We start from the raw sequence: 13,580 nt of genomic DNA, 5'->3' as shown, positions 1-13,580 counted from the left end.
TTTTGTGTTTCAAAAGAAACAGCCATCCCCACAAAGGACAACCCAGCCCTGGAATATTCTGTGATAAGACCCACCTTCATCCTTCCTCAAGGCTCCCATGAGGATTCGTGGGAGACCAGGACCCCTTCCTTTCCTTTGAGTTATTCTTCATTAATAAATGTTCTCCCTATTGCAAGGGCATGAATAAAATCATATCCTTAATTGTCCAGTGCATTTTGTCTTTCACAGTTTGATGCCAAGACTTGGATATAATTGGACCTCACCTTCCAATTCCCAGTTACTCCACACAGGTAACGAGGCCTTAGGTCATCTCTAAGTTCCTCAGTGGGATGGGGTAGAAAATTGGTGATTCCCTTCCTCCCCATCATAAGGATCATGGCCAACACCGTATAACAAAAGACAAGTTAACCAGAAAAAAAGTAACAAATGTATTTGATTATAGCTTTTTTAAAAACAACTTAAAACAATTTCGTTTTAAAAAATGAAAGCACTTACATTAACCCTAAAAATATAAATATAGCAAACAGGTAACTGGGTGTGTTAAACACTCATCTGCACACACAATCAGGCATTTATGGAAGCATATGCCCCACTGTTCATGTAAAGACAGGTTTCATTTGCACTTTATTGCTTCAAACAATGAACAGCCTATTTGATCATAGTTTTACATGACAGGTGAGCCTTCAGAACGAAGACCCAGAGACTCAGGAGAAGCTCTCTGATTTTATGCTTAGGTTTGATGAAGCAGGGACAGTCATGTGGAAATGTGATTGGACAAAAAAGGCTATGATCTAATGGAAATAGACCGCGTGGGGAAACCTACAAGGCCTGGCTGTTCAGATCCTTCTTGGCCTCTCCATGCAGCATTCCTTCCTCCCAGGTATGGGGTAGGACCCCTCTGGGATGAGGGTCTTAGTTTCTTTATGGCCAAGTGTTACACAGAAGAATGGTGGAAGGTTAGAATAATATTTCTAGGTTTTATGGCTGGCTTTGGGGAAAAGGAGTTCTAGTTTCTATGACCCATCTTGGGGAAGAGGGATTACAGTTTCTATGGCTTATCTCCGGGGAGAATGAGGGGTGAGAGACAGAGCAGGCAGCAGAAGGTCAGAGAGAGACTTTGCTTCTGAGGCTGCTTTGGAGGCTTTCATTTTGGGGTATTGTTTTCTGAGTCCCAACAGTGGCAATGATGTTCATTTTCAACAAAAGGGAGGACTGACAATGTTGAACTTAATCTAAGTCTTGTACTCTAAAAAGTAGAGATGTTAAGAAATCTTCTGCCCTTTTGGGTTGTAGGAACTGGCTAATTGCCAAGGACCACACAGGCTTTGCATACTCTGAAGTAAGACCCACCTCCGTCCTTCGTCATGCTCCCATAAGACTCTCTTTGTCTCCATAAAAGCCAGGCTCATTTTTTTCTTTGAGATATTTCTTACTAATGAATGTCCTCCTATGGCAACAGCCTGAATAAAAATCATATTCTAATTTACTGGTGTATTTTGTCTTTCACACTTTCATAAGGAGGGGATTTGTGTTGGGAGGGTTTATTTATAGCCTTAAAGTGTCTGTTGGGAAATCAGCAGCTGACAATAATGAGTGACAAAAGAGTTCTTGACAACAGATAACAGACAGCCAAAGGGTCTGCTCCCTCAGCAGAAAACCAGCATGAAGCTCAGTTTCAGAGCAGGGAATAATTATTACTTCCAGAGGCTGACAGAAACTTGATTCAAGCAGATGGTTGGACAAAAATATATTGTTGGAAGTAATTTCCCAGCATAAAAAATAAATGTCACTTTATATAATTTGTCCATGAAATCAACTATCTCCAATGTGCTAGCCACAAAAGACTCAGTCCTTCTCTGTCTGGGGGCTCTGGTTGTAAAGAGATGATGTGGAGGCAGAAGTCCCTGGAAGATGGAGACTGTCATACATCACTTGTCTACAAGCTCTTGCTCCCCCTCTTGCCATGTGATCTCTGAACAGGGAGCTCCCCTTTGCCTTCTTCCATCATAAGTGGAAGTAGCCCAAGGCTTTCACCACATGCCCAGTCTTTAGTCAGCAGAATCGTAAGCCAAATAAACCCTTTGTCTTTATAAATTACCCAGCCTCAGGTATTCCGATGTAGCAACACTAAATGGACAAAGATAAACCACTACCTACTATTTATATTCAAAGAAATATTCCTAGACAGACACCCTCATTCTTGGCCAGGGCACATACCAGGAGCACCAAATTCATCAGCAGTCTGTAACTGGGCTTACTTAAAGCATTTGTAGGCATTTGTTGTCCTCGAATTAGCAACAGGCTGATGAGTCGTGCTGAAGACCTTGATATTGGCCAAGTCCTCACAAAATTGATTCATCTTCTAGAAGCTGACAAGTAGGAGGTTATATGTCACCAAAAGAAAGACTAGTAACTACTTGATCAAATCCAATCCGTTTTATATTTCCTCCAAATATTCTCCATTAAGAATGTAATTTGACATCAAAAACAGCCCTGCTTAGAGATAGAATATGAAAATGAAATGGAAACATTATGAGTGTTGCCAAGATGTTGGGTTTTTTTTTTTACTTTTTAAGTGCTCAAACCTGGATTTCATAGCCTATGCTTTGAATTAACAATAGCTATTAGAATTATTGCCATATATTTTGCATAAGTTTAATAGACAAGGCTTAATTGGCTCACTGAACTGTGTCTTTGTGAGACTTTAATTTTCCTGTAAGAACACTAAATGCCAACAAGATAGACATCCCTGTTCTTCTAAGCTTTGTTTATAGTTCCAAGAAGTAAACAGGCAGTTATTACATTAAAAAACATCCCCTGTATGCCAGCAACATCTAATTTGAATATGTGGGAGTTTTAGAGGAAAAGGGATAGGGATGTCATAAAAAAGAACCCCAAAATATGCCTAATATCTAAAACTTGAAGCCTGATCTTGATCCCACTGTGGATTAACAAACCACATGTTTCTCAATGTCACTGTCATCTTGATGTATAGGATATTTGCCACTTAGTTTCTAAATTGCTCTGAGATCACATTTTGGAGGCATATTTATCTTGCATACCCATGGCAAGGAGAGCCATTTGTCAAACTGGATGTAAAATAAGTTAAATGGGATTCTGCTGCCCATACACATTAAGGCCTCCCAAAGAGACCAACATGCTAACTTGGGCAGGACTTACAAAAGCTCAGTTGAAGTATTACCTCCTCTGTGGCCAACTTAATTGCTCCCTCTGTGCTTGCCATAGTTGCTGGTGGTTATAGCTGTCTCCCCAGTAGGCTGAGATCCTGAGAGCAGAGACTATGTCTTATTCATCTTTGTATCTCTGGTAACTTGCATAGTGTTTTGTAATCAGCAAGAATTTGCTCAAAGATTGTAGTTATTCGTTTAATGGTAGCCAACTGTTAGATCAGAATCCACCCCAACTCCGAGTATGCTCTGAAGTGTGCCACAGTTCATAGCCACTTATCTTTAGAGTCCTGATAAAGATATTGCGGGACTATGCAGTTTCTATTTCTATACCACAAACATCTGCAGGAGGTGATTCTACCCTCACACTTCTCAGAGCCCTGGGAGGGTGAAGAAGATTAGAAAAACTGGGCCGGGCGCAGTGGCTCACGCCTGTAATCCCAGCACTTTGGGAGGCTGAGGCAGGTGGATCACGAGGTCAAGAGATTGAGACCATCCTGGCCAATATGGTGAAACCCCGTCTCTACTACAAATGCAAAAATTAGCTGGGTGTGGTGGCACCCACCTGTAGTTGGGAGGCTGAGGCAGGAGAATCGCTTGAACCAGGGAGGTGGAGATTGCAGTGAGCCAAGATCATGCCACAGCACTCCAGCCTGGCAACAGAGCAAGACTCCGTCTCAAAAAAGAAAAAGAAAAAGAAAAACTCTGATAGCCAAAAGAATTCAACTCAATGGTTTAACAAAACATCTTTGCCAGGCACTGTTCTAAGCATGTTATACCTTTCATCTCATGGAATCCTCACTGTGACCATAGGTGGGTACTGTTATTGTTTGCATTTTACATGTAGGGAAACTGGCACCCAAAGGTGGAGTAACTTGCCCAAGTGACAGAGCCTTAGATGCAGCCTTATTATTTCCCATACCTCTCACTTCCCAAGAAGCCAGGCAAATGGATCATTTCTCCTCTGCATTCCCATAGACTCGATACTCAGGCTCAGGCTTGATTGCATTGTGTTGTAATTAGAGCTTCATGTCTGTCTCATTGGTCAAACAGTGAGTTCCTGGAGAAGAGGAACTGTGTATTTATTAGTAATCTTTTCACCTCCCTGCTTAGCGGAGTGACTGGTGTGCAGTAGCCTCTGCTTGAGAGTTTGCTGAATAACTGAATGGGGTGAGGCTCTGTCCAAAGCTGCCACACCTGGAGAACTCCCCAGAGAAAGGGATGAAGACAGACTCATCCTGCTGCTTCAGGGCTGTGTGTGTGTGTCTGTGTGTCCAACAGCAACTTTCACAGTGGGCCACCGAAGTTAATTTTTTTTTTAAGACGGAGTTTTGCTCTGTCTCCAAGACTCGAGTGAAGTGGCGCGATCTTGGCTCGCTGCAACCTCCACCTCCTGGATTCAAGCAATTCTCCTGCCTCAGCCTCCCGAGTAGCTGAAAATACAGGCACTGGCCATCACATCTGGTTAATTTTTATATTTTTAGTAGAGACGGGGTTTCACAATGTTCCCCAGGCTGGTCTCGAACTCCTGGAGCTCAAGTGATCCGCCCGCCTCAGCCTCCCAAAGCGCTGGGATTATAGGCGTGAGCCACCACATCCATCCCTAAAATATTTTTTAAAAGTTTTTTAAAAGTATTAAAAAGTCAAAATCGTTTTTAAAAATATGTTATTAATACTTTAAGCCCGGCGATTCCACTTCTAGGAGATTATGCTAAGCATCATCATGGCTGTATGTCTGGAGGCCATAAACATAAACGTGTGTGGCTGAGCAGGTAGTGAGCAGGTGGAAGGAGCTGGGCAAAGGATGTGCATTCTGTGGGGTGGGGGATGGGAAGGACCATGGCATGCTAGAAAAGGCTTGCCTGTTATTGTGATTCAAGGACAGGGATCCAGAGTAGCCAAAGATTGTTTTTCAATAGGGCCCAGAAATCTCAATTTTAAAACATTGGCTGTGGTGGATTGCAAGAAACGGACCCAAATTATTCCGCTCCTCTCTCCATGCCTTTTGGTAGAGCCCTCCCGCACTGACTCTGAGCTGGCACATGACTGGCTTTGGCCAGAAATGTCAGCAAAAGGGATGCAAACAGACGCTTGAAAGGTGTTTCCACATGGCGGCTTGCCTTCTTGCTGTCCGGGGAACCCCTGCCACTACTACCAAGTAAAGAAGGCAGGGTAACCTGACAGATAAAAGGCGTGTGACCTAGACACAAATGACCCATTGCCCCAGGAAATAGCCTGCTACTTTCCAGACACATGAGTGAGGCCGCCCTAGAGCATCCTGCCTCAGCCAACCCACCAGCTGACCACAGATACACGAGAGAGCCCAGCAGAAATCAGCTGAGCTGGCCCAGATTGGAACAGCAAGCCCAGCCAGCTCACAGAATTGTGGGCTAAATTTTAAGCCAATACATTTGTTGTTTTAAGCCATTACATCTTGGGGGTAGTTTGCTATATAAAAAAGCTAATTGAGAACAAAATTAAAATATGTTTGGCACTAAACGAAGCAGGGATCCAGTTCATTGTAACATATGATGAATGTAAAGATTTAACCACAAACACTCCCTTCCTTGCATCACTGTTTATAACAATGAAAAGGCAAAACCGACCTAAAGATCCACGCAGGGAAGTGGTTAAGACATGACGGCGCATCCACACACTGGAAAGCTATGCACCATTGAAAATGACGGCAGCGAATAGTGGCAACACGTAGACTATCAACCCTTCATAAGCGTGCCATCACATTTTGATCAACAGGTAAAATTCATTTGCCCTCCCAGAACACGTACTCTTGTGGAAATGGAACACGAAGCTGATTGGATCATCAGGCAGTGTAGAGGCCATCTTGCTGTTAGGAAGAGATAAAATCTCAGAATAAAGCCCAGACTGTGCTGAACTTTGCTTTTTGAGGATATAAGAGTGCATAGAGGGGAGCCGTAAACAGCTCTACTGCTTGGAACATGGTTCCAAATGGGGATGGAGCAAAAAGTGGGACAATGGTTTTGAGAGTGAAAGACATTGCTATACTTATTGTCATGTTTTTAGTAGCTAAGTGTCCTTTTATCTCTTCAAACATGCCACCAAAAATTATAGGACTCGAAAGTGTGTTGTGAACACAAAGGATATTGAAATCATTGGCACAGAGAAATAATGACACAGAAAGACAGTTTGATGTTATATAAAAGATGCCACTCATAAAGCAGCAGGTACGATATAATCCCATTCTTGTAATAAAATTGAAAACTTAATTTAGTTAATTTTAAGCCATGAATATAAAGATCATTTGGAGTATGCCATTGAGGAATATTAAAAAGATGCATCATTTTAATTACACATTTTAGTCTCTCTAAATAGTCCCACATCGACAAAAAAAATAAGTGTATTATCAGTTGGAAAATATAACACTTTTTATAAGGAAATGCAGAGAAAATCCTATTCTTTTTATGAAAAGGATATGCAGGCAGAGAAAACTAATTGGAGGACAGGAATAAAAATTGGGATGTACAGTGCTTAGATGGGAGTAGGGGTAATTCTTATTTTTCTTCATCTTATTGTGTTTTTTTCAAACTGCCATAATAAACGTGTACTTCATGTTGAAAAAATTAATAAAAGTTATAGTTTTAAAAACATGAAGGGCCACACTCATGCATGCATACACACACACACACACACACACACACACACACACTCCAACCCAACCCAAAGTGGTGCAAGACTATATATTCATATACTTTCTGTCAGTGCCTGCAAATGCTCTTGCCACCTCGCTGCATTCATTCAGTTTTCTTGGGGATAAACAGTCTCTGAAATTGTAGAATCTTCTCCCATACAAACACAGGAAATCCCTGCAGGCTCTTCACCTCCCCAGTTCTGTTAGGAGGTAGGCAGCTGCTATGTAGCATTATTCTTCATGGCCAGAGGTAGTACCAAGATAGGGATTCAGCTGCTCTGTTCTTCCACTCTGCAAATCTTCTGCAAGCACGTGAGCAGGCCAGGGAGGGGCTGCTGCCATTTGGTGGTGAAGACACTCTGCTTGTGACGGGCAACAAGTCAGAGGTCTCTAAGGGCCCCCTCAGCCCTGTCTGTCTGGCCCATCATGGGCTTGTTCTTCACTAATTGTCTCTCACTGCTGACAGAGCCCACGAGTGTCTTTATGCATGACAGGTTCCTTGCAAATGGTGAATGGCGGAAAGATGACCCAGCTAATCATCAGACCTGCTTCTAAAATGCCATCTAGTCAGACGCAGCAGAGCCCAGCTCTACTCACTCATCCATGAATGTGACTCTGAGCTGTAAGAACAAAAGCCAAAGCAACTCTCTATTAGGAAACCCAGGGGGAAGACAGCAATGTAACAAGTCCCAGGTTCAAAATGACAAGTGATTCACTGAAGATGTCACAGCAGTACAGTCTATCACTGGGCACAGTGATATGGCCAAAAGCATGAGAATTTTACAAGATAATGAATTATTGGCTGGGCTACAAAATGAAAAATTTGAACTGATAAGGCCAGTAGACTATCCTTTTGAACCGAATTCACTGGAAGAATAAACAGTGGCATAGCAGCTCTTTTTTAGTAACAGGAATACGGTTACAAGATGCCTGAAAGGATGTTATCCACACACTATTGTCATCTTTTTAAGCACCCACTTCGTGCTCAACTCTACCATTCTATAAACTTATTCTTGGAATGGAGAGAAATAAAAAACATGATTTTTTTCTCCCTTTTGAAAAATCCTGAGTTATGTTAGAATTAGGAAACAGATTCCATAATTATTAAGAAGGATAGATCACAGATTGGCCCCATTGTAAAGTTTATAAAATCAAATCCCATTTTAAAGCTTAGTAAGAAATGTGGCAATAGTAGCTCCTCCCACAGTGCCCTCAGCTTTCAGCCACTATTCAGCTTTGCCTGTGGTCTAACCATACCTTCAGCCACAGTGGCGGCAAATTAACAGCTACCACTTCCTGAAAGCTGACAGTGAGCTGCATCTGGATGTGCTGTTGGCGGACTTTATTGCTTTAATCATCACAAAGACCTCAGAGGTGAGTACAATCATTTCCCCATTCTGCCAATGAGGAAACTGAGGTGTAGAGAGGGTAAGTAACTTGTCCAAGGCCATACACCTAGTAGGCAGGGAGCAGGATTCAAGCTTCTTCAATGAGCATGCAAGAGAGAAGGGGAGGAGCCCTGTGGAGCAGTTGGAAAGGCTCAGGAGCCGGCACCCAACCTCATTCACCCTGGCCCAATCACTCAATCTCTGTACAGAAGGAGGTGAACCACCTTGCCCACTGCCCCACAGCATTGCTGAGAGGTCCAAATGAGATCACATACAGGAAAAGCCGTGAAAACAGTAAAGCATTCTATAAACACCATGTGCTATTGATAAAAGGACAGAAGACTAAATCATACTCCTTAGGAGCACAACACTTCAGTCATTCTGGCTTCAATGGAAAGACCACACCCCCTCTCGTCCCCTGACTTAATGCTTTCAATAAACAGCACAGGATTTTCTCGAGCGATCTTTTAAAGATGAAGGGCTCGGGTATGCATGCTGGTCCTTGAACTGGTCTTTGCAGGGAGCTTTAGTGTCTTACAATATTTAATACAGACATCCTGCCTGAGCTATTTATCCTGACTTGGGAAAGTAACCATTTCACTGTTACTATTAATTCTGTTCCAAAAAGAAACAAAAGACTATTGTAATTTTACACCCTTAATCTAAGCAACACAGGAATGAGAAAGAAAAAAAAAACCCAACACAGTACCTTCTCATGAGTGAGGCACATTATATATAGTAATTCACATTTTATTATTTTATCATTATGAATAGTAAAGTCCACAGTTCAGTCCTCAGACAACATTCAGGTAAATGTTTTACATATGAGACACCTGCCTGTAATGTGATGACATGAGATATATATATGGATATATATATATATATGGATATATATTTTGAACCACTGTGATTTACTAGTCTATTAAAATGCCATTACACATTTAAAAACTGAACAATTACAACAACGCAATCTTCAAGCAATTAAAAACAAAGAATTGTTGAGCCAACATGGGAGATCTGCTGAGTAATCTGGCCTTTCAAGTAATGTCTAGTGGAAACCCTGTTTTCTCCTTCCATCTGAAGATCATCAAAAATAAAAAACAAACCTACACAAAAAACCACCTGCTCTGAGTGAAAGTCAGGATTCAGCCCACATGACTCAGGGACACACTCCCCAGCGGCTGCTGGAGGCACCATCACTCCAACATGTGCAGGAGCAGCGAGGGGTCCACCTCCACAGCCCGCAGCCCGTTGTGCAGGCTCTGGAAGGTGGCCTGCTTCCCGAAGCGCTGCCGCCAACGGATGAAGGCCTCCACCACCTGCGACTGCACGTTGTGGGGGTGGTTGGCCTTACAGCGGTAGATATCCGTCTGGGACAGTCCCAGAGACAGCACCACGGGCTCCCACTCAGGGCCCAGCCTCTGGGCCAGCTGGTTAATCTGCCGGTCTGATGGGGAGCTGTTGAGGATGTGCGAGGGGATCCCAGTCAATCTGTCACCTGAGGAGGAAAAAGACACCCCGGTGAAATGAGCAAGGCAACAAACACATCATTTGGGGGCAGAAATGAGAATCGTGGGGAGAAGAAGGCAATGCTTCCAAATGGCAGAGCCAATTGGCTCTTGTCTTCTTCCTGGGGGCTGCTCTGTACAACGCCATGATTCAGGGCTTCAATGCTGTTAAGTATCTGTGAAAATGTTTTTTACAGAAAATTTTTTTTTTTTTTTTGAGACGGTGTTTCACTCTGTCACCCAGGCTGGACAGCAATGGCATGATATTGGCTCACTACAAACTCCACCTCCTGGGTTGAAGTGATTCTCCTGTTTCAGCCTCCCAAGTAGCTGGGATTACAGGCAACTGCCACCACGCCCAGCTAATTTTTGTATTTTTAGCAGAGACAGGGTTTCACCATGTTGGCCAGGCTGGTCTTGAACTCCTGACCTCAGGTGATCCACCTGCCTTGGCCTCCCAAAGTGCTAGGATTACAGGCATGAGCCACAGCACCCTGCCTGTTACAGAAACTTTGAAAGCAACAAAATAAAAATAACTAGAAATCCCACCAGAAAAACTCATTGATAATAACTAGTCTATTTTCTTTGATATATAAAACACACATGAAGGGTTACCTCGTACATGCAGCTTTGTAACAGGCTTTTTTCACTTCTATCCCTTTTACTCAAGGCCAGGCAAGGCATTCTGGGGAATTCAAGAATGGCTGCACAGACCCCAGCTCCCTCTGGTACTGTCTGTGGCCTTAGTGATGGGGCCTGTTCCAAGGCTGGGAATGCCCCTCCCTGCAGGAAAGGCAGGTGCTAGAGGACAAAGGCTAAACCAAACAGCTACCCTCCCCGATGAGGTTGAACTTGAAATATTACCGAGAAAAGGTGTAGCTGCTAACAGAAGCCGGAGCCAAGAGGGCTGCTGAGAACAAAATAAACCTAAGAGGCCATAGGGTAGCAGGAAGGGAAGAGAGTGGGGTTTGTTCATAGCAGAGGCCACAAGAGTGGAGTTACCGTTCTGGCAGAGCCCAGAAGAGGAACAGGAAGTATGAGATGGGGCAACGAGGAAATATGACCTTACACTTCCTGAACTAGATTCTTATTTGCCTGAGGCCAGTCTGCTAAGAAGCATGACATTGAGTGAATGGTTATAAATGTGCCCAGCAAAACCAGTGAGCAGTGCCTTTGGTTATACAGAAGGAGCTCCTAACTCCATTAGGGAAGGCCTTCCAGGGGAAGGAGGCTAAAGCTAAGCCCTGAACACTAGGAGGAGGAGCTGGGTGATGAAGGAGGAACAGGGCGTGGCGCATCTCGAGAAGAGAGAATTGCATGTGCAAAGGCCCAGAGGCAGGAGAATCGCAATGGAGGAAGTGAAAGGCACTCACAGCAGCCAAGTGCAGATATTGAGACGGACTCCAAACATCCAAAGTCATTTGCTAGGTTCAGACATTTGTTTGACAGCACAGTACACTATACTCCCATCCATCAGCAGCATCACAGGGATTCAGGTCAGTCTACTTCATGCTCATCAGTCCACTATTGTGTTTTGATTTATGATTCAGTAAGAAGGCAAAGGCACCTTATTACAAGAGCTGATGTTTTCCACAGCCCATGTCTTTGGCCTCTGGGCAGCGGCCAGCACCTTAGAGATGAGTTGCAAAAATATTGTCAAGGGCTCTTTCTGGTGTTTGTCAACACTACAATTTAAAAAACAATGACTATGACGCAATTAGAATACTGATGACACTACTGATCAATAGTTGAGATTAACAGCAATGATTTTATGGCTTGTATAAAAACATAGGCTCATTAAAAAAAATAAAGCAACAGAAAACAGCGCAAAGAAGAAAAGAAATCATCCAATATCCCGCTATTGTGTTTACAGTTGGTGACCATCATTCTGGATATCTCTGTATGCACATACACTGGTAGAAGGCTAGATAGAGGGTAATGAGTTCATTTAAAATGATAACATATGACCTTTTCTTTCCAGTAAGAGCTATTTAATTTTGTTTGGATGTAACAGAAGAAAAAGCAGAAGTGAAACAAAACGACATTCTGACCAGCGGTTACAAGTTAACATACTTGAAAACATACACACACACAATTTAATGCACAGAAAAAAGTTATGAAAACTCAAGGGTTAACTGCATGTTTTTATAGTAATACTCTATAATTACTTTACATTTCCTCTCCACTTCCTCATACTTGATTTTTTTTCACTTACATAATTTTTATTTTGTCAGATGCCTAATAGTTATACATTTCTTTAACAATCATCCATGCCCCCTTGCCCCATTGTTTAGTCCTAAGGTGGCATTGTAATGGTTGAATGCTCACCAGTGTTTTGTTGTTGCTGCTGTTGTTACTGTTTTTCATCTGTGGCTTTTCTACTCCTGGGTCTGTTCTTCTGATTTGAGTCATTTGGGTCAATTTCATCACAGGGAGGTTTTTTGTTTTGTTTTTTTTTTTCAAGAAATGCTCATGACTGCCATAGTCTCTGACTTCTTTCAGGTCAAGGCATCCTGCTTATTGCCTTCACTGGAATAATAACTTAATATTTAGAGAACAGTTTTATATTATTTTTATCTTTTTATATTCTTAACAGTATAAAATTATATTCATAATTTTAAATTATATTCTTTAAATAATGTTATTTCCCTTAAAAGTTTGTAGACCTTGTTCATACTTTATGGTAGGGGTTGCTGATGTGGAGAATTCTGATACCAACTTAGTCATCCAGTATTTTGTGTAACTTGCTTTTCCTGTCTGAGGTCTAAATACTGAAACTTTAGACCAGGCTATATGTTATCCATTCTACATCTGCACTTTCAGATACGTGGCATAACCTTTTTTTCTGAGACGGAGTCTCGCTCTGTCGTCCAGGCTGGAGTGCAGTGGCGCGATCTCAGCTCACTGCAAGCTCTGCCTCCTGGGTTCATGCCATCCTTCTGCCTCAGTCTTCCGAGTAGCTGGGACTACAGGCGCCTACTACCATGCCTGGCTAATTTTTTTTGTATTTTTAGTAGAGATGGGGTTTCACTGTTTTAGCCAGGATGGTCTCGATCTCCTGACCTTGTGATCCGCCTGCCTCAGCCTCCCAGAGTGCTGGGATTACAGGCGTGAGCCACTGCGCCTGGCTGGCATAACCTTCTAACCAAAGATTCAGTTGTTTCTTCCTTTTGGGAAAATCTTCCCGGGTCACGTGGTTGCATTCTTTTCTTGCTCCATATGCTGGATGGCTGTGCCTCTCCTCCATGGCTGTCATATTGTCCTTATTGCTTTAATCCCCTCCTTGGGATTATCTCACTCTTTGATTTTCAGCTATGTCTATCCTGTGTGTGTGTGTGTGTGTGTGTGTGTGTGTGTGTGTGTGCGCGTGTGTGTGTGTGTGTGTGTGTGTGTGTGTTCTGGTTTTAACGCTGTATTGTGTTTTTGTTCTTTATTTCTTTTCTTGGCTCTTTTAAAAATTCCATTCCACTTCACACTCATTAGGAGAGCTACTATCAAAAAAAACAAAACAAAACAAAACAAAAAACAATAAGTCCCAAATGTTGGCAAGGGTGTGGAGAAATTGGAACCCTTGTGCACTATTGGTGGGAATGGAAAATGGCGCAGGTGCTGTGGAAAACAGTATGGCAGTTCCTCAAAAATTTAAAAATAGAATTAGCATATGATCCAGCAATCCCACTTCTGGGTATATACTCAAAAGAATTGAATGCAGGGACTCAAAGAGAAATTCGTACACCTATGTTCATAGCAGCGTTATTCACAATAGCCAAAGGTGGAAGCAAACTGAGTATCCACTGGATGAATGGATACGCAAAATGTCAGAGACATA

General features: G+C 42.6%; 1 protein-coding gene across 3 annotated transcripts in view; it reads right to left on the bottom strand.

Moving 5' to 3' along the window:
* Nucleotides 1–13,580, bottom strand: part of CRADD (CASP2 and RIPK1 domain containing adaptor with death domain) — a 367,800-nt gene that overhangs the window by 186,640 nt on the left and 167,580 nt on the right. The window contains exon 3 of one of the 3 annotated variants that reach the window (XM_004053686.4): nt 8,973–9,741. The exons of the other annotated variants lie outside the window; for them this stretch is intronic. Within the exon in view, the coding sequence (XP_004053734.1) occupies nt 9,440–9,741 (302 nt within the window). The 3' untranslated portion in view covers nt 8,973–9,439. Of the gene's footprint in view, nt 1–8,972; nt 9,742–13,580 lie in introns of those variants that run through there. 3 annotated transcript variants of the gene reach the window in all.

The sequence above is a fragment of the Gorilla gorilla genome, chromosome 10, assembly GCF_029281585.2.
Source record: "Gorilla gorilla gorilla isolate KB3781 chromosome 10, NHGRI_mGorGor1-v2.1_pri, whole genome shotgun sequence".
In the NCBI taxonomy this organism is placed as follows: domain Eukaryota; kingdom Metazoa; phylum Chordata; class Mammalia; order Primates; family Hominidae; genus Gorilla; species Gorilla gorilla.
Note: the sequence above shows the minus strand (reverse complement) of the source record. Positions and strands in the feature narration are given on the sequence as shown.